The following is an 18,953-nucleotide window of genomic DNA, read 5'->3' as shown; positions in this document are numbered from 1 at the left end:
GGAGAAACGAAAAGCTCTCCTCTGTATGTAAAAGCCAGATAAATTGGTAACAAACAATTCTTAACCCCACAAAGCTGATTGCACATATCATTATCAAAGACACCTCATTCCAAAACATAGTTATTGAGTTTTGTAGAAACAGTGCCCAGAAAAGCAACTTCCTGGTAACCAACATTAGAATTTAGATGCCTTGGTAGTAAGTACTCTTGGTATTCTAACAAATCTCCCAATAAAAAATTCACTTTACTCAACTGTTTCTTCTTCTCTTCCCCCCACCCTCCGGTCTACTATTTGGCAATTTCTTCCATTGCAGAATTTAGGTATTAGGAAACCATATGGTAGGGCTGGGCGATATCTGGTTTTCAACACTGTGATCTATCATTAGCTAAACATGGCAATATACTGATATATCACAATGTCTGAAATAAGGATAGAGCTATGTAGAGACAATGGCTGGCTTCATGATTTTCCCCACATTGTGATTTTTCCAGCAGCTGCTCTTGTGATTCGCTTCCTCCTGCAGGAGACAGCAGAAAGCCAAGCCAGCAGAGTTAAGAGAGGCTGCAGGAATGAAGAGAAGCAGTGGTGGGTTTTACGGTTTTTCGCACATTGTGATTTTTGTATAGTGCACACGCATGCACACATCATGATTCACAATATATTGCCAGGTCAAAAATTATGAAACCATTATTACGATATGGACTTCAAACCTGTTTTGCACGATGTTTTGATATATCGCCCAGCCCTATCGTATGGCCTACAAAACTAAAAGCTTTTGACTACAGCAATACTTTAACATTGAACTTCAATATCATATATGCATATATGCACGTTTAATTTAACATGTGACTGAACACCCCCAAACAATGCCAATAAAATCTCAATGACAGGAATGGGTGTGTGTGTGTTTTTTGAAAAACCCAGTCATTCATTATATTAATGACACCAGATATTCACTTTTAAATTTAAAGGTGAATCTTTCTGGATACAACAGAACGGATTTCTTCAAAAGCATGGCTCTACTTTCTAATCAGGTTTTCTTAAGAATGAATGAGCAAACCAATTCAAAAATATTCAATACCCAAAACAAAGATTTGTGTCACAATACCAGCTAAACGGTATTTCTTATTCCTACAGGTAGCCATAATTATCAAATTGTGTTAAAGTTACACAAAATCTGCATTTTACATGGAAACTTAAAACAGAGTGCTGCAATGCATTTATAACACACCCTATGCAAGGTGTGTGAATTATCACTATTTTCTTAGTTTCTTTTCATTTCTGGATTTGGGGGTTTGTTTTCTGGCCCCTCGTTCAAACTTGCGGGAAGCCTGTGAGCGAGTCTTTACAAGGCAGGCACTTCTGGTTTTTACAACCTGCTTGCTGTTCCGTTGCTCTTGTTTGCGCCCACGCCTAGGGTGTGTTATAATCTTTTTAAAGTCCTTATGGATGGAATCATACCTATTCTCAGGATCGTCGTCATCATCTTCCTCCTCTTCCATTGGTACAGTCTGCGATTTATTGTCTCCTTCGTCTCCTTGGGAAGGGGGAGGGGTAAAAGGAATATATTTGGCACAAGCAGAATAAACTTTTGTCACATCAAATGCTATATCATCAATCACCTGAATAGTGATCATCAACGTTTCTTACAATTACTAAATGCAACTCATCCTTTTCTAAGGACTGGTATATAAAATTAAGAACAGAATAATAAAAGTAATAATAAACAGAGGAAAAGAAAACTAATACCATTTTTGTAACATCCTTTGTAATGATCACTGCAGTTTACATGCACACAAAAATAGCTGCCAATTGTAGATTAACCAGATTCACTGTGTGTAATATACTGGTACTCTACAGATTTGGGTCAATTCACACTCATCCAGAAAAACCAGCCCCTCCAATTACAAAGCACAGCGGTGCAAGAAACAGGAAGAACATAAAGAGGGTCCACCATTCTCAGCTTAGCTCCCTGCAGACTTGGCGGTGGGAGGAAGGAAAAGAAACAGTTAGAAGGGTAGGCAAGACCTCCCACTCTCTTACTCTTATAGGTGTGTCTTCTCTTTCTGCCCACCTCATCCCAATGTTTTCATTCTGATCTCCCCATTCACAATCTTTTAAACTAAAATTCATATGCTCTAGGAATAGCAAATATTATTTAAATGTCTACAGTAACTCCAAGTGAATTCAGTGCCCCATGCCAATAGAAATTGAGCTATAACAAGCTACTGAGAAGCAAGGAGGAAGTATCAGCATAGTGCCACCCCTCTCTCGAAAGAAAATAACCAAATCAAGATGAAGCATGCTCAGTCATCACCATGCGCTACAGAATGTTGTCAGTTTGTAAGAGGAGGGTGAAAGGAAAGCAATTTGTCCTGCTTCTACTGCCTACAGCCCTGAGAGGAGCTGTAAGTCACCCACTTGAGAGGAAAGGGTGCTTGGCCAGAGCTGTGATTGGGAACGCTTGTTATGGAGTGAAGCGGTATTGCAACTTTCTACGCATGGCTATTCTGTGCCTAAGGTGGAATTAGTTAGTACCCTGAATACTTCCCTCTTCCAAATTACCAAGAAACTGAAAACACACAATGCAAATAGCTGTTCCAATAATGACAAAATGAACTTTCAGTTTTAGAAAAGAGACGGTGCACCATCATCAGAAGCTGCATTGCAGTTAACTAGGACACATTTAAGTTCCCTACCTTCCATGTGTGTTGCACTGCTGTCCATTCCTCATTTACATATTTTCCTTCCTATAACAGCACTCTAATCCTAGGCCGCTCCATTTGCTTTTAAAAACCCCAAAACTTCAAACATCAACATTTTGCAGTACAAGTATCTACTAGATTTCTATTCACATGTTCTATCTAAAACTATTATCCTTCAACATTTAAATCTAACAGTGCTCCTCTCTTCAAGTATTTCAGTTACATAAGGAACTATTATCATCATCAACAACTGAATTTATGTACCGCCCTACCCGGGGGTCACAGGGTGATTCACAGAATAAAATCAAGATATAAAATCACAAAATACCTAATAAATCCAGGAGTACCCCCAAGCTATGAACCTGCTCCTTCAGAGGAAGAGTAACCCCGTCAAGAGCAGGCAACCTCCCACCCATCAGGTCTAGGGAACCACCCACTAACAGTGCCTCAGTCTTATCTGGATTGAGCTTCAGTCTGTTGGCTCTCATCCAGTACATTACCGAGGCAAGGCACTGGTCCAGCACTTCCACTGCCTCACCTGCAGATGTAAAGGGGAAATAGAGCTGAGTGTCATCAGCATACTGCTGACAACGTACCCCAAACCTCCAGATAACCCCAACCAGTGGTTTCGTGTAGATGTTAAACAACATGGGGGATAGGACTGAGCCCTAAGGAACTCCACATTGAATGTTCCAAGGGGCTGAAAAGTAACACCCTCTGGGAGCGACTATTCAAGTAGGACTGGAACCACCGCAAAGCGGTGTCACTCACCCCCTTATTCGGAGAGTTGCTCCAGAAGGATACCATGGTTGATGGTATCGAAAGCTGCTGAGAAGTCAAGAACCATTAAAAGGGGCCTGTTTCCCTTGTCTCTCTCTAGACAGAGGTCATCATACAGGGCAACCAAGGCAGTTTCTGTGCCAAAACCAGGCCTAAACCCCAACTGAAATGGATCCAGAAAATCAGTTTCTTCCAAAAGCACCTGGATCTGCTCTGTGACTACTCGCTCCAGGACCTTGCCCAGGAAAGGGAGATTAGCAACTGGCCGGTAGTTAGTTAGGTTTTCCGAATCCAGGGAAGGTTTCTTAACAAGTGGTTTTGCCATTGCCTCCTCCAAACAGGCAGGTACCACCCCTTCTCGTAAAGAGGCACTGATCACCTCCCTGGCCCAGGCAGCTGTCCCCTCCCTGCTGAATTTTATCAGCCAACAGGGGCAAGGGTCTAGAGCCCAAGTGGTCGCCCTGACTGATCCAAGCACCTTGTCCAATCCTCGAGCCTTACTGAGACTCATTCAATACAACAGGACTAGACCAGGCATAGGCAAACTTGGCCCTCCAGATGTTTTGGGACTACAACTCCCATCATCCCTGACCACTGGTCCTGTTAGCTAGGGATGATGGGAGTTGTAGTCCCCAAACATCTAGAGTGCCGAGCTTGCCTATGCCCCAAACATCTAGAGGGCCGAGCTTGCCTATGCTCGGAAAACCCCATGATATCCATCTGCTACAACAACAGTCAAGGTCTTGGTGGATACAAGCAATTTTATCCTCAAAATGCTTTGCAAACAAATCACAGCAAGCTACAGTTGGTTCTATCACCTCCTTTGGGCCAGCCTGTAAAGGGCCCCGTACAACCCAGAAAAGCTCTGCCGGATGACATGATGAGGATGCAATGGAGGCAGCAAAGGATGCCTTCTTCGCTGTCTTCACTGCCACTAGGTAGGCTTGATAATGAGCCCTTACCAGTGTTCGGTTGCATTCATTCAGATCTTTCCTCCACTTGCATTCAAGCTGTCTCCCAGCTTTTTTCCTCGCTCTAAGCTCTGGTGTATACCAGGGGGCCAATCCTCCTAAAGGCTGATCAAACTCTAAACAAACTACACTGGGCTGTACCACATCTGCTTTCTAGCCCTGATAAATTCAATCACCCAGGAATCAATTACCCAGAAACTACCAGGAATGTTTATAAATCTGAAAAGCATCATATAAGTGCTCATCTTTCATATTACAGCAAAATTCAGCTTAACTGTGACTATCTTCTTGAGTATTTGAAAATTATAAACTGTGGACAACAGGATGGTATGAGAAAACTTTAGTTTACTCAGTTTTAGAGAGAATAAAGGGAGGTGGGGATCCAAAGGGGATACTCATGGTTTATGGGCTAATAGCCGCAAATAAATAAATAAATAAATAAATAAATAAATAAATAAAGGGGATACTCATGGTATATCCAATCAATGAACTGGCGAACATTCAGATCTCAGCTATCACAGTTCTTTACGCTCCTCTGTGAGACCTTCTAAGGTGACATTCAATATACTGTAAATGCAACTGGACTCACAGCACAACTAGACACAAGCCTAGTCAGAAGTCAGTCCCATTTTCTTCCATGCAGTTTATTCCTAAATGTGTATAGGATTGAAACCTTGGTATTCACCTTATCCCAGAGACAGGAAACCTGTAGTTTCCAGTGTTGTTGTACTCTAGCTCCTATCTGCCCCATGTAGTATGGCCAATGGCCAGGAATGATGTGATCTGGAGATAACACTAAGGCAAGAGCCACAGGTTCCCCATCTGTAACCTACTGTCCTGGTTCCTACTGTATATACTTAAAACTGCTGGACTGAATTTCACAACTGAAGTTATAATGGAAGTGCATGTTGAATTATTATTGTTACACCATGAACCTAGGGATGCAATTCTAGGTTGACTTTAGCAGCAAGACAAATTCACAACTCCATAGGTCAAGTACTTCTTTACATTGCACATAATTAACCTTTGGAATTCACCTCCACAAGATGTCTGGATATCTCTACCTTAGAAGACCACAGGAGAGAATTAGACAAATTCATGGAGGAGAAGGCTACCAATGGATATCAGTTTCTGGGGAACAGCAGGAGAGGGCTCTTACGCATGTCCTGTTTGTCAGCTCCCCAGGACTTGGGCACTATAGGAAACAGGACAGTGCTATAGAAATCAATTTGAGTGCTATAGAAATCATCAACATTTCAGCATTTTTTGAATATCATTTAAAAACTAAAATGGGGTTTTGATACATGATTAAGTATCAACTAAAAAATGGAAATTCACATCTTAAACTGCAAAACCCATACACACACCATACTAGTAAAGATTTCCAACTACATTCAAGCTTTAAGGAACTTGTTTTGTTTTATCAGAGAAGTGCTAGAATTTCTAAATTATGCTAAAAGGATGCAAACACATTATTTGTATTAATAACAAAAAAAAATAGATTTAAAACTTTTGCACACCTGAAGACTGACAAAATCCAATTGTTGCTGGTGCCAATAAACTTTCTGTCACGGGCTTAATTTTCTGTTCATCACTGCTTGCCTCGCCTGCTGAATTCAGGTCCTCGTTTTCAGCTTCATTGGATGATGATGGTGATGTGGTAGAGGAATTGAGGGTTTCATTCTTTGCCTTTTTAACATTAATATTCCCTCTCTCTTTACGATTACTCTTGGAATTTCCCTTAGTGACTGCCCCTCTTTTTTTTTCCTTTTTCTCCTCATACAAGTCTTCCTCAGAAGAGGAAAGCAAGTCACCTCTAACTTGTTTGGAATTTCTTCTTTTGGGGCTTACTTTTTTCTTTTCTTTAGCATTGTTTCTTTTTACATTTAAATTATCTTCTGAAGTATCACAGACCTGTTCATTTTTGGGAGACTTTGCAGTGTCTGAAGCATTACCCTGCAACTTCTTAGAAACCCTTTCTCTTGAGTTCTTTTTATTTTCAGCAGTACTTTGTTTCTTGCCTTTACTTCCAGAACAACAACTCTCTTTTTCAGGAGAAAACTTCTCCATTTCAGAAGAGGAATCACCTTGTCCCCTTGTAGAAATTTTTCTCCGATTTCCACTTTCCTTTCCTTCTGTGCCTTTTTTAGCTTTATTTCTAGCATCATCTGATGATTCACCAGTTTGTTCTGGCTTTAGCGACAGTCCTATATCATCAGAAGAAACATCACATCCTTCCTTTGCCAGTGGTTCGCTTATCTTGCCTGAAATGCTACTCTCTTTTTCTGGAGACATATTCTGTTTACCTTTGGAGGCTCTCCCTTTGAAATCCCTTGTTCGTCTCCCCTTCAAACCTAGCTCTTTACAAGATGCATCTTCCAAAGAATTGTCTAGCTTTGCTTTTCCTGGAGCAGAGACTTCAACATCATCAACTTCATTACACACTTCACCCTTCTGCTTGGAATTTCTTTTTCCTTCTTTAATTGGTTCCTCTTCTGAAGAATCATTATCTTTCTTTGGTTCTTTTTTTGCAGCTTTTCTTGCGGACTCTGTTTTACTAAAATTCTCTCTCTCCAACTCAGAATCATTATTGGAAGAATCTGAACAGTTCTGGCGTTGTTTTTTCGCAGCTGCAACCAAATCCTGCTTTGCTTTTTCCTCTTTAGCATCGGAATCTGATCCAGAACTGCAACTTTTTCTTTTACGCTTTCCATTGTCCATCTTCACTGGCCGCCTCTTTAAAGCATTTAACACATCCTTGGGTGTTTCACTGTTGCTGTCAGTATCTGAAGTACTGTGGCTGCTTGTGGTTGCTGCTTGCAGGACTGCAGGCACCTCATCAGAATCAGAGCTTTGGTCCATTGTGTCTGGTTTGTTTGTCTCAGAAAATGTGTTAGACTGAGGACTGTGAACTGTAGTAACAGGAGAGTCTGGCTTATCTTTTTTCCTTTTAGATGGTGTGGATTTTCTCCTTTGTTTTTCACTGTATGCATCATTGCTGTCCTCTTCTGAATTACATAGTAAGGTGTTTATGTCTGTTGGGCGTCTCAGAGGTGTAGTTTTAACACGTGGAGACCTTCTGAGATCATGATCTTCTACCAAAGGAGTAATTTTACTTTCAGGTGGACATTCAGTGCTATGATTTTCTTTCGCGTCTTCGAGCTCATCTCCCTTTTCTGGCTTTCCGTCTGGATCTTCAGCTTTTACAGAAGAACTAGAGAGGGATACTGGAGTCAGTTTCACAACCAATGTTTTTGTTACTTTTGTTGTTGGTATCAATTTCATTCCTTTCCTGCTGTCTTTAGATCTTATATCTGCATTTACTGCCCCTTGCTCTGTTGCTCTACTTCCACTGCCCTGTTCACCGGCAGCTTTTTGTGCTTCCATACAAGATTCAAAAATATCTTCAGGAACTGATGAGGGAATTGATACAATATCCATATCTGTTGCCTCAGCTCTATTGGGTTCATACTGGAGATCAATTTTCACAGCTTTTTTATCTTTGCAGTTGGGTTTTTTGCTTCCTGATTGATCGATTATTGGTACATTTGGATCTGTATGTTCACTGACTTCTAATCCAACTTTATGCTCTTTTATTTCTTTCCCTTCCGTTTTCTTCTCTTCACCGGTATCCAAATTAATTGTAGTTTCACTATCCTTGGTGTTTTTTTGCTTGGTTTTAAAATCTAGAGACCGAATCTCAAAATTCAGATCTTCGTCCAATGCCATATGAGCCTTTTTTATGTCACTCAACACAGATTTAAAAGCCTTCAGCTGACGTAATTGCACCGTCGGGTTTATTTCAGAATTTTCAATTGCCTGCTTCAAAAAATTAACAAAACTAGCATTCATATTTGTTGTCGTTTCAACTAGTTTTTTAGTTTTTTTAAGCAGGACTTTTGGCACCATCAGTGCTTTGTAGGAATAGGTTAGAGCACCAGAATGTGGATGATTTTGTTTCTTTTCTTCTCCATTACAACTTGAACTATTTTTCTTCAGAGAATATTTAAGCGTATTATCATATATTTTACCTTTGTCATTGTCAACTCTGATTCTCTTTTTATTTTGCTGTAATAATTGTTCTAAATTTTCAAACACACTATCACAGGCAGTAACCAAGTCCAGCAAAGGTTCTGGTTGGCAGATATAGCAATGCCATTGACTGTTTTCATCCAGTATGGTTGACAGTTCTTTTCGTCCTAAGTTTCGTAATATACATTTTTTGCAGAAGGCGTTATGGCAAAAGTCACAGCAAATTAAGTTTCCACCTTCAGCACACCATCTGAAATTAATAAAGTTTGAATATATTTTTAAAAAAATATGTTGGCATAAATTAGGAAAACTCTGTTACATAAGTATCTAAAGTCAGTTATTGGTCATCAAAAATATTTCTCAGAAGTGCAAATAGCTATGCTGGTATCAGAAAGATACAAGTATCCAGAGAAAACAAGAGAAATTTAGTGCTATTTTCACAAATACTGCTTTCAGGCAGAGCTAGTGACACATTTGCCTCAACACACATAATGTCCTGCACCGCTAAATCCACATCCTCCCCCCTCAATTTTATTGCACCTGTGTTGTACATGCACAGTGGCAAGACAGCATGCAAGTTAAATAAGAAAAATCATAGATCATAGAATCAGAGTTGGAAGGGACCACGAGGATCATCCAGTCCAACCCCCTGCAGTGCAGGAATCTTTCATCCAAAAGGGGCTCAAAGTACACAGAAGCATGGAGAACTTGAATATAATTTTTTACTCCATGCTAACTTTCCATTTCTTTCTGCACTTTAGAATTCAGCTATCCCCCACAGTCTAGGTGCCATCCAGTTGCCTTAGATTATAACTCCCATTCACCCAAGATAGCACAATCACTGGCTGGGGCTGATGGGAGTTCTAGTCCAAAACACACAGAGGGGAGGTACTTGGTTGGGAAAAGCTGACTTAACCAATTGGCTGGAATATACTTGTACTAGCAAGAAAAAAATGATATACAAAATGTTATACCATAACCACAGAAATGTTTTAATCAACTTTATACAATGCTATATACAATGTTACTTTAACATAACATTCATAATTTAGGTCAGAAGCCAAAGGAGCACTTGAGACTTCGGCTTTTGACTTTTTTCTTTCAACAAAGAAACCCCAGTATAGCTACTCTGATATTTCATTCAGTTTCAAAACAGCTTGCCATGAGTTATGAGGGCAAAGTGCTGTTGAAGAAACTAAAGTCCAGAAGTCACTTGCAGTGCAAGTAACAAGCTGCATGGTTCTTTATATCCGGACTATAAATACTGACAAGCACTTCAAGAAATGTACTCGCTAATACTGATCAATGTAGGCTCAAATATGCCCCTGTTCACTCTATAAAATTTTAGGATATTGAGGAATTTTTATACACCTACCTACACTGTTCATCAATTCCATCTGCATCACGGCTGATGTCATCACTCATATAATATTTGAAGCAAGTCTATGAAGAAAATAAATTTCTTCTTTCAGAAACCTTAACAATTTTGCAGACTATGTAATAATATACACTAAACATTATTATTGACCTCATACTGCTGTTAAAGTGAATAAACTTTGCACAATAGAAAGAAACTTCTTCATACTCAAGGCACTGCCAGGCAAAACTTATTCTTGATGTGCAGATTAAGGATACTGGTCACTGTACTCCATGTAAACTGTACTGGGGGGGGGGGTGTTATTCTGTCATTTGCCTTTTTGAAGGACCAAGCCTGAATGTTCTGAAATATTGGCTGATTTTTTTCCCCTAGGGCTACATTTAATTGCTCTCCTTCTCCTCAACTGGATGGCTGGGTTTTACAAAGAGCTCCACCACTACAGGAAAGGAGCAATGTAAACATTAATACATGTCCTTTTTGTAGAGATTTACTTTCATCCTACTAAAACACCAAGGAATAACTTTTGAATGGCATCTGGGCAACTTACTGGCTGACATGAACAAAATAATAATAGAAACACTTGCTAAATTTCTCTTTTCTGCTGCAAAGTTCTATAAAGATATTAATTTTATTGCATCTTAGTTTGCTTTTATACTTAGTTTATATAACATGTATTTTAACTCTTTGTATGTTACAAATTGTATGATTTTAGTGTTTTCATTTGTCTGTAAACGTATTATAAAATTTGTTCCTGCTTGCCCATGGAGCGCCAAAGCATGGTTTATTGTTAAATGAATGCAAAAATAGCCTCCCGCCCATAATTAAGCCATCTCTCTAAAATACTATAGAACATGGAAAAGTAGAGAGCTAGCTTTTCTGCGGGGCTATCAAAATATCTAACACTTCATTTATACCCTGCCTTCTGATTTTAAAAATGTCTGAAGTGACTAAAAATGAAATCCACAATAGAACAATATGACAATGGATTGGAGAGTGGGACAGAGACAGGACCTGCATATCACAAGTATCTGGTGGAAGCAAGAAATGAGACATATATATATATATATATATATATATATATATATATATATATATATGTCCTATGCACAGAGATGCATTCCTTTTTTCTTTCACTAATGCATCCAGATTGTGTCCAGATGTCACGCTAAAACATAGTTTAGCATGACAAGAATGAGCCATAGCAAGCCCCTGACATAACCGTAAGGGGGAATTCAGAACCGCTCACTTCTGGTTAAGCAAAAACCTTGCTAGGTCATCTGGATCCTAAACTGTGGTTACTGTTACGAGTAATTTGAATCAAACCATCGGTGATGAAATTGGCTTTTACAAAACATTTACAAAGTTTGTCAAACCATATAACATAGCAGACTGAGATTAAGGAAATGGAAGCTTCTGAATACCTCCTTGCAGTGAAGTGGGAGGGGCAGGCGCACATGTCCAAGGCTCATTGCAGTTCATCCTCATCATACTAACCAATGCATCTTCCCTAGAGAAATCTGCCTCAGTGAAGGCTAGGATACCAATATTTTGAATGGGAAAGATACATAAGCTGCCCTCCTTGGACACAGTGTCACCAAGTGCAGTAACTTAAAACTTATCACTGAAATAAAAGACTGCCGTTCCCTTATGTGAGAGAAAGTAAATGGATGTATCTATCCACACACACTGTGGGAATGGAACCACCTGTCATCTGCCTCAATGAACCTTGTCTCTTGTGGGTAGCAGGTTTTGTTCTAAGCCTGAGTGAAAAAATTGAATTCTATATACACATAAGAGGGTATACACACACATCCAACATTTACATACCTTACATATAAGTACTTTTAATGTGGGATGTCTATAGATTGAATCCTTTTGAAAATGATTCACCTGCTGACCACAAGCTGTACAGCTCACAATACCATGTAGCCCTTCCTCTACAAAAAAAGTCAGAAGGACCATATCAATTTTTCTTCTACAAAAACCTCCTTTTTCCAACACAACTTAGCTTGCATGTCATTGTTAGAAGGACTCTGAGTGTCACTACTTCTGCAATATCACCAATTACAGAGGTATCTTTAAAAGGCTAAAGAAAACTGTTGTAACCAGTTAAGAATTATTTTCTTCCCCCTGAAGCATTGGATTCACACATAAATATTAAATTAGCTTCTTATGGAATGGCGCAACCTAAATAATCAGTAAAAAATCTTAAAGATTGACTTCACAGATTGCAATCCTGCATTCAGTTTTGCTAGAGATTTAACAACTGCATTGGGAATTTGATTGTTCAACAGGGTGCAGAATTGCAGTCTACATTGTGAGCATAAAAATAACATTTAATTCACCCAAGAGCACAAATTTATGAAAGCTTTTAACATTATTCACATTTCAAATGAGGAAAGACTAAAGAAGAAAACAGAGGGGGAAATGTTGTATTAAAATTATTTTTAAAAACCAAACAAAAACACCTAAAGAAAAATATTGCCCCTGAACAATTGCTGTAACCTGCTAAGCTGACTCCTTTCCATCCAACACACAATAACATACCCTTCATCCCACCTCCCATTTATCTTCTTTCTGCTTCACTATCTCCCTAATCATCCGACTGATATTAGGATTTTCTGTAATTCACAAAAGGGGCTCCTCTTTTCTGTTTGCTGCTTTTCAAAAACTAATTTTGGTTATAATTCTTCTGCAATCCTATTATGATGTAATATTAATAACATATTACTATATTATTCTTAAAGATACAGAAAAATCTTTTAAGTATTGATTGCAGCTTTAAAAAAATCATCAGTTTTGGCATCCAAAAATAAAGTTGCACATTACAGGAGGCAAATTCTGCAAAGAACTCCTCATCTAAATGTGTCCCACACTCTGTTCTTCTCTCACTATAATAAATTTATAATTTGAAATAAATTGCTAATGCAATGCTGAGCTAATGCAAGAGCCCTCAAACCTGGTGGGGCTATCAATGGTCCCTTGATCTTTCTTCCCATCAACAACTCAGCCTTACTCCTTGCTCCCAAATTCCTTTAAGGGCACAGCTGCCATTGCACTTCTGGTGAAACTATTCTAGAATTCATTGATGCCTAGGAACACAAGAATTGCTGCACTAGGTCAGACCAAGGGTCCCATCTCATTATCAAGCAGTCTGTTTACTACAGTGGTCAATCCAGTGTCTCTAGAAAGCTCACAAGCATCAAGAATGCAGAGGTAATTCAGACTTTTTAATAATGATAATAGAATGATTTAAATGCATCATTGAACTTAATTCAAGTGCATTTACCTCCACGCTTCTTTTGAGCTTCAGGTTTCGTTCTAGCAGTATTTCTGTTCCTAAATTCAGGTCCTTTAAAGTCATCTTTGTCTTCATTACGTACTGGCTCTGGCTGTACAACAATTGTACCTAAGATGACAATTTAAAAATTACACCAAATTATTAAATGCAGAATTGTAATATAAAAGTCTAGCAGGGTTTTCCTATACTCTTACTGAAAGGATGACCAACTCATCTAACACAAAAGGCATCAAAGTTATACAGTACATGTGGCTCACATAGTGTTGGGCATACTATATACAAACATACTATATACAAAGCCTAAAAGAGAATTTGCATTCATTCATGTTCCATATCTATCACACAGAACTTTAGCATGGTTCTGGCAAGACCATCAGAGGACCAGGAAAAAAATAGTTATGGGTTATATTAAGCCTCAGGCCACTAGCCGTCTATCCCTACTCTTATAAACAGGCGGCGATGCTTCTATTAGTCCTCATTCCTTTCAACCCATATCTTATGCTGAAAGTAGACTAAATTGCCATGTTCCCCTTACCCTCACTCCCATGAAATGGCCAGGAACATTAATAGCTGTCATAATATTAGACCATTTGAAATTAAGGTTGCAACTATTTGTCATACGTGCACTGCAGAAACCAATCACAGCAACTACAAGTGGTCTTCCCTCTCTCAAAATACATTCAGTAATACAAAGCATGGACTACGCCCTTTCTGGGCTGTTTTACCGGCTGCCACTCGAGACAATGGGGAAAATCAAAACAGAATGGCATGTGTTTTACCAGAGGATGTTAATGGTGGTGATACATGACTCTCTACTGAGGATAGAGACAGAAAGCAACAAGATGTCCTGGGAGGTGTGCTGTTTTTCAGGTGCAAAGATTCACAAAGTTGCCAGGTCTTATAAAGTCCACTGACCACAGCCCCTTCCTTATGAGTCATGCAAGTACAAACATTTCTGTCAGTCACAGCTTTCAATGTATAGCAAAGGACTCTGGCTGGGAAATTGAAGGGCCTTGGGGCACAGGTGTTTTTTTCATCATTTCTTCCTGTTGGAAGGTCATGGCCCAGGGAGAGGAAAATAATGAGGTAGACCGCTGACTGTGCTGGTGGTGTCATCAGGAAAGGTTAGGCATAGGCATCTTAAGACCATGTTCTCCATTTCCTTGAGGAAGGACTTCTGGCAAGAGAGGAGTTGCACCTCAAAGTAGTTGGAAATGTGTTGGCTGACAGTCTCAAAAACCTGACCAACAGAACTTTAAATTAAATCCTGAAGGAGAGGGAGACAATATTAGAGATGACTAGGGAACAAATGGTACTGGGGATAATAGCTTCATTGATGCATAGGAAACTGAGGCAGTGCTACAGAAAGCTGCTAATGGGTAGAAAACTACAAGAAGGAAGCAGGTGGAGGAATTAACTCATGGTTTAAGTTATCTCTATACCAATGCACAGAGTATGGGAAACAGGCAAGAAAAATTTGAGCTCTTTATGCAGGATGTCAAATATGACCTAATAGGCATTACTGAAACTTGGTGGGATGAGACTCATGACTGGAATGTAGAAACTGAGGGGTATAACCGATTCAAAAGAAACAGACTAAACCAGGGGTTGTCAACCTGGCCCTTACTGCCCACAAGTGGGCATTTCAGAATTCTAGGTGGGTGGTAAGGGGTTCTACGGCACAAGCTGAATCCTTCTTCCCTAGAGCACTGGTGGGCGGTAAGGAAATTTTACCATCAAGAAAGATGCATTAGTGGGCGCTGGGAATAAAAAAGTTGACTACCCCCAAACTAAACAAAAAGGGAGGAGAAGCAATATATGTAAAAGAGGATCTCTTCACAAGTATATACCATTACCTGGAGCATGGAAGGCAGATTGATATATGGGTAAAAATGTACAAGAGTGACCTATTTGCCTTCCTACAGCAGATTGCAAAACATTCAAAAAAGTGAGATAAACGGTAGAAAGAATGGGAGACTTCTCCTGCCCTGGGGGGCGGGGTAGGACTCAACCCCAACAGCTTCAAGTTATAAGAAAAGAGATTCTGAGTAAACATCCTGAGGAGAACTTTCTGATAGTAAGATCTGTTCAACAATGGAATGGATTCCCTGTGAATCATAGAATTGTCAAGTTAAGGGACCCTGTGGATTATCTAGCCAAATTCCCTCCAATGCAGGAATCTCAACTAAAGCATCACTGACAGATAACCATCCAACCTCTGCTTAGAAACCTCCAATGAAGGAGAATCCACCACATCCTATGAGACATGAGAAATAAACATGAGGCTGCTCTTTTAAGCAGCAGCACTCAGCAATATCGCAACATTCATTCCTAGTCCAATTATGGAGGTTCCCAATTAGCTAAGTATAGCAGACCCCTCCCCTTCTTTTTCAAAAGCCAACCCCCTACTTTTGGAAATCATGGTGTCACATGACCCACGCAAGATGCCACCCCCGTCAAAAAAGCAGGCTGTCCCGGACAGTTGATGTGTATGTGCCATGAACCACCAATTGGGAACCATTAGTCTAGGATTTTGCAAATAATTATTTGCCCCACTTCCAACACAGTTATCATAGAAAAACATCCTACAGATGTTGCTGGGCTCCAGGATTCATATTCTCACCATCCCTGACTATGGGCCATGCTACCTGGGGCTGACAGAAGCTGGAATCCAACAATGTCTGGTGGCTACACGCTAGCCACCCCTAACTTGAAGTAACAAAGTAAAGCAGAGAGGGAAAACATGTTTTACATAATGAGGGATTCGATATTTTGTTGCTCTGAAGCTTTAAGAAAATTCCCAGGGATGAGTTCTTGACAAAAGGAACAAAAATAATTTCCAGTTTTATCCCAGTTTCACTGAAATTACAAGTTTCAATGCTTCTAGGTAGCATGTACAGGCAGTATCCTAGCTAAATTTTAATATACACAGTATGCTGTTAGAATATTTCATAATTTATGGAATAAGTTACCTTTAGGCAAGCTTTTCATATCAACTTCATTTTCAGAGTTTTCATTTGAAACATCTTGATTTGTGGTTTCATCTAAGGTCTGTTCATCATCTGAGCCAACATACTTTGTTACAACTGTAGGTTTCCTGCATGAGCAGCAGATACATATATTTATACTACAACCAGTACATGTGAAGCCAAATTATCTCCACTATTTATCAAAACATTCTTTTAGACAACAGAATCTAGTGAATAGTATTATATAGATAGGCAATATAATGGCCAATGAAACTGAGCTGTAAGATGTACAGATTACAAACACTGAAAATATAATGCCAATTTTACATAATGCTGTATTAATTACCCATTACTATTTTTATTAGTACGTGTACTGCTTATATGCCAAAGTGGCTTATTACTAAGAAAGTCATATTTGACCCATTTTTGAAAGCTTAAAGGCTGACTGAATTACATGATTAGAAAAAGAAAACAAGAAATACCGCTATCTATACCTTCATTTATTAGTTCATTCATTCATTCAATTTATATACCACCTGGAGTAGGCTTAGGCAAACTTGGCCCTACAGATGTTTTGAGACTACAATTCCCATCATCCCTGAACACTGGTCCTGTTAAATAGGGATGATGGGAGTTGCCCCAAAACATCTGGAGGGCCGAGTTTGCCTATGCCTGACCTGGAGTATTAATTCCGTATTTGTAGTGAATCTATTAAATATTTAGGTATGCCTATACCAAAATATATAACTCAATTAAAGGTAACAGTAAAGGGACCCCTGACGGTTAAGTCCAGTCGTGACCGACTCTGGGGTTGCGGTGCTCATCTTGCTTTACTGGACGAGGGAGCCGGCGTACAGCTTCCAGGTCATGTGGCTAGCATAACTAAGCTGCTTCTGGTGAACCAGAGCAACGCACGGAAACACCGTTTACCCTCCTACCGGAGAAGTACCTATTTATCTACTTTCACTTTGACGTGCTTTCTAACTGCTAGGTGGGCAGGAGCAAGGACCGAGCAACCGGAGCTTACCCCATCGTGGGGATTCGAAACGCCAACCTTCTGATCGGCAAGCCTTAGGCTCTGTGATTTAGACCACAGTGCCACCTGTGTCCCTTATAACTCAATTAGTAATATGCAATTTAAATAAAATATAAAGAGAGGTTTCTTCAGATATTGATAGATGGGAATCATTAAACTTTACTCCTTTGGGGAAGGTGACTGCTCTCAAAATGAACATTATTCCCAGATTAATTTATATTCTAATCCTAGTTCATCTATCTGGAAAGTATTTTCAGAAAATAAAAAAAAATCTAGGAAGAGAATTTGTAATTTGCAATTACAAATTAAGGGGGAACGATTCAGGATTCTGAATCTGGAGCTATATTATCATGCATATTTATTGTCAAGTATTAAATGATGAAAGCCAACAATTGGTGTTACAGTGGTACCTCGGGTTACATACGCTTCAGATTACATATGCTTCAGGTTACAGACTCTGCTAACCCAGAAATAGTGCTTCAGGTTAAGAACTTTGCTTCAGGTTGAGAACAGAAATCGTGCTCCGGCAGCGTGGCGGCAGCCGGAGGCCCCATTAGCTAAAGTGGTGCTTCAGGTTAAGAACAGTTTCAGATTAAGTACAGACCTCTGGAACGAATTAAGTACTTAACCCAAAGTACCACTGTATTTTTCCAATTTGGACAACTTTGGAATATACACATATAGCACTTTTGTTTGGATAAACAGTATGAGGATCAAAATACATTAGAACTCTGGTATCTCTCGAAATAATTAGAGTGGTATCTTGGTTCTCGAACTTAATCTGTTCCGGCAGTATGTTTGACTCCCAAAACCGTTTGAAAATCAAGGCGTGGCTTCCGATTGGCTGCAGGAACTTCCTGCACTCAAGCGCAAGTCACGTCAAACATTTGGCTTCTGAAAAACGTTCACAAACCAGAAAACTTACTTCAGGGTTTGCAGTTACAGATAGGTAGCCGTGTTGGTCTGCCATAGTCAAAATAAAAAAAATTCCTTCCTGTAGCACCTTAAAGACCAACTAAGTTAGTTCTTGGTATAAGCTTTTGTGTGCATGCACACGAAAGCTTATACCAAGAACTAACTTAGTTGGTCTTTAAGGTACTACAGGAAGGAATTTTTTTTATTCAGGGTTTGCAGCGTTTGGGAGCCAAAACGTACAAGTACCAAGGCATTCGAGAACCAAGGTATGACTGTATGTCTGTTAGAAAGTTATGGAATGTGATGCCTAATAAAAACAACTTGACCCCTTTTCCCACAGTAAATTGACTTTATGGAGAAAGCCATCAAAAATTAAGAGAAATATGGTGATAAGGAAAATTGGATGGACGTGGATGTATTGACTTTGGATCAACTGAAATATGACAATTAATTTTTACATTGTGTTATGAAATAAATATCAGCTATCGGATGTAATCCAATGGCAATATTTACAACTACAATTTACAATTACAACTACAACATTTTTTAACAATTATTTGGACCAGCATTTTCAGCTTCTGAGACACCTGAGATACTAAAAAAACTGGTTAGATCCTTTAGAACTAAAAAACCCATGATTACATTTTAAAGGTATTTGTTACAAATAAATCAATTTCATATGGAGATGTTAAGAAATGAATGGAATAAAGAATTGGAGGTTCCTATATTGCCTTGACAATGAGAGTGTTTTAACTTCTATAGCAAGGGTGTCAGTGAACCTTAAATCATTACTTACACAACAGAAAATAATATTTATAATTTATTGGTCTCCATTACGTTTGTATAGAAAAGGACTGTCTTGAGAC

General features: G+C 39.2%; 1 protein-coding gene across 7 annotated transcripts in view; it reads right to left on the bottom strand.

Annotated features, from left to right (window-relative positions):
* ATRX (ATRX chromatin remodeler) overlaps nucleotides 1–18,953 on the bottom strand; it is a 107,954-nt gene that overhangs the window by 68,943 nt on the left and 20,058 nt on the right. For 4 of the 7 annotated variants that reach the window (XM_081178652.1, XM_081178646.1, XM_081178647.1 and 1 more), the window contains 6 exons: nucleotides 16,140–16,264; nucleotides 13,156–13,275; nucleotides 11,694–11,803; nucleotides 9,864–9,931; nucleotides 5,977–8,738; nucleotides 1,462–1,537 (listed from right to left, as the gene is read on the bottom strand). In XM_081178652.1, the coding sequence (XP_081034778.1) occupies nucleotides 1,462–1,537; nucleotides 5,977–8,738; nucleotides 9,864–9,931; nucleotides 11,694–11,803; nucleotides 13,156–13,275; nucleotides 16,140–16,264 (3,261 nt within the window). The remainder of the gene's footprint in view (nucleotides 1–1,461; nucleotides 1,538–5,976; nucleotides 8,739–9,863; nucleotides 9,932–11,693; nucleotides 11,804–13,155; nucleotides 13,276–16,139; nucleotides 16,265–18,953) is intronic. The other 3 variants (XM_081178648.1, XM_081178650.1, XM_081178651.1) reach the window with 3 other exon arrangements.

The sequence above is a fragment of the Podarcis bocagei genome (genome assembly GCF_964188305.1).
Source record: "Podarcis bocagei genome assembly, chromosome: Z".
Lineage (NCBI taxonomy): Eukaryota > Metazoa > Chordata > Lepidosauria > Squamata > Lacertidae > Podarcis > Podarcis bocagei.
Note: the sequence above shows the minus strand (reverse complement) of the source record. Positions and strands in the feature narration are given on the sequence as shown.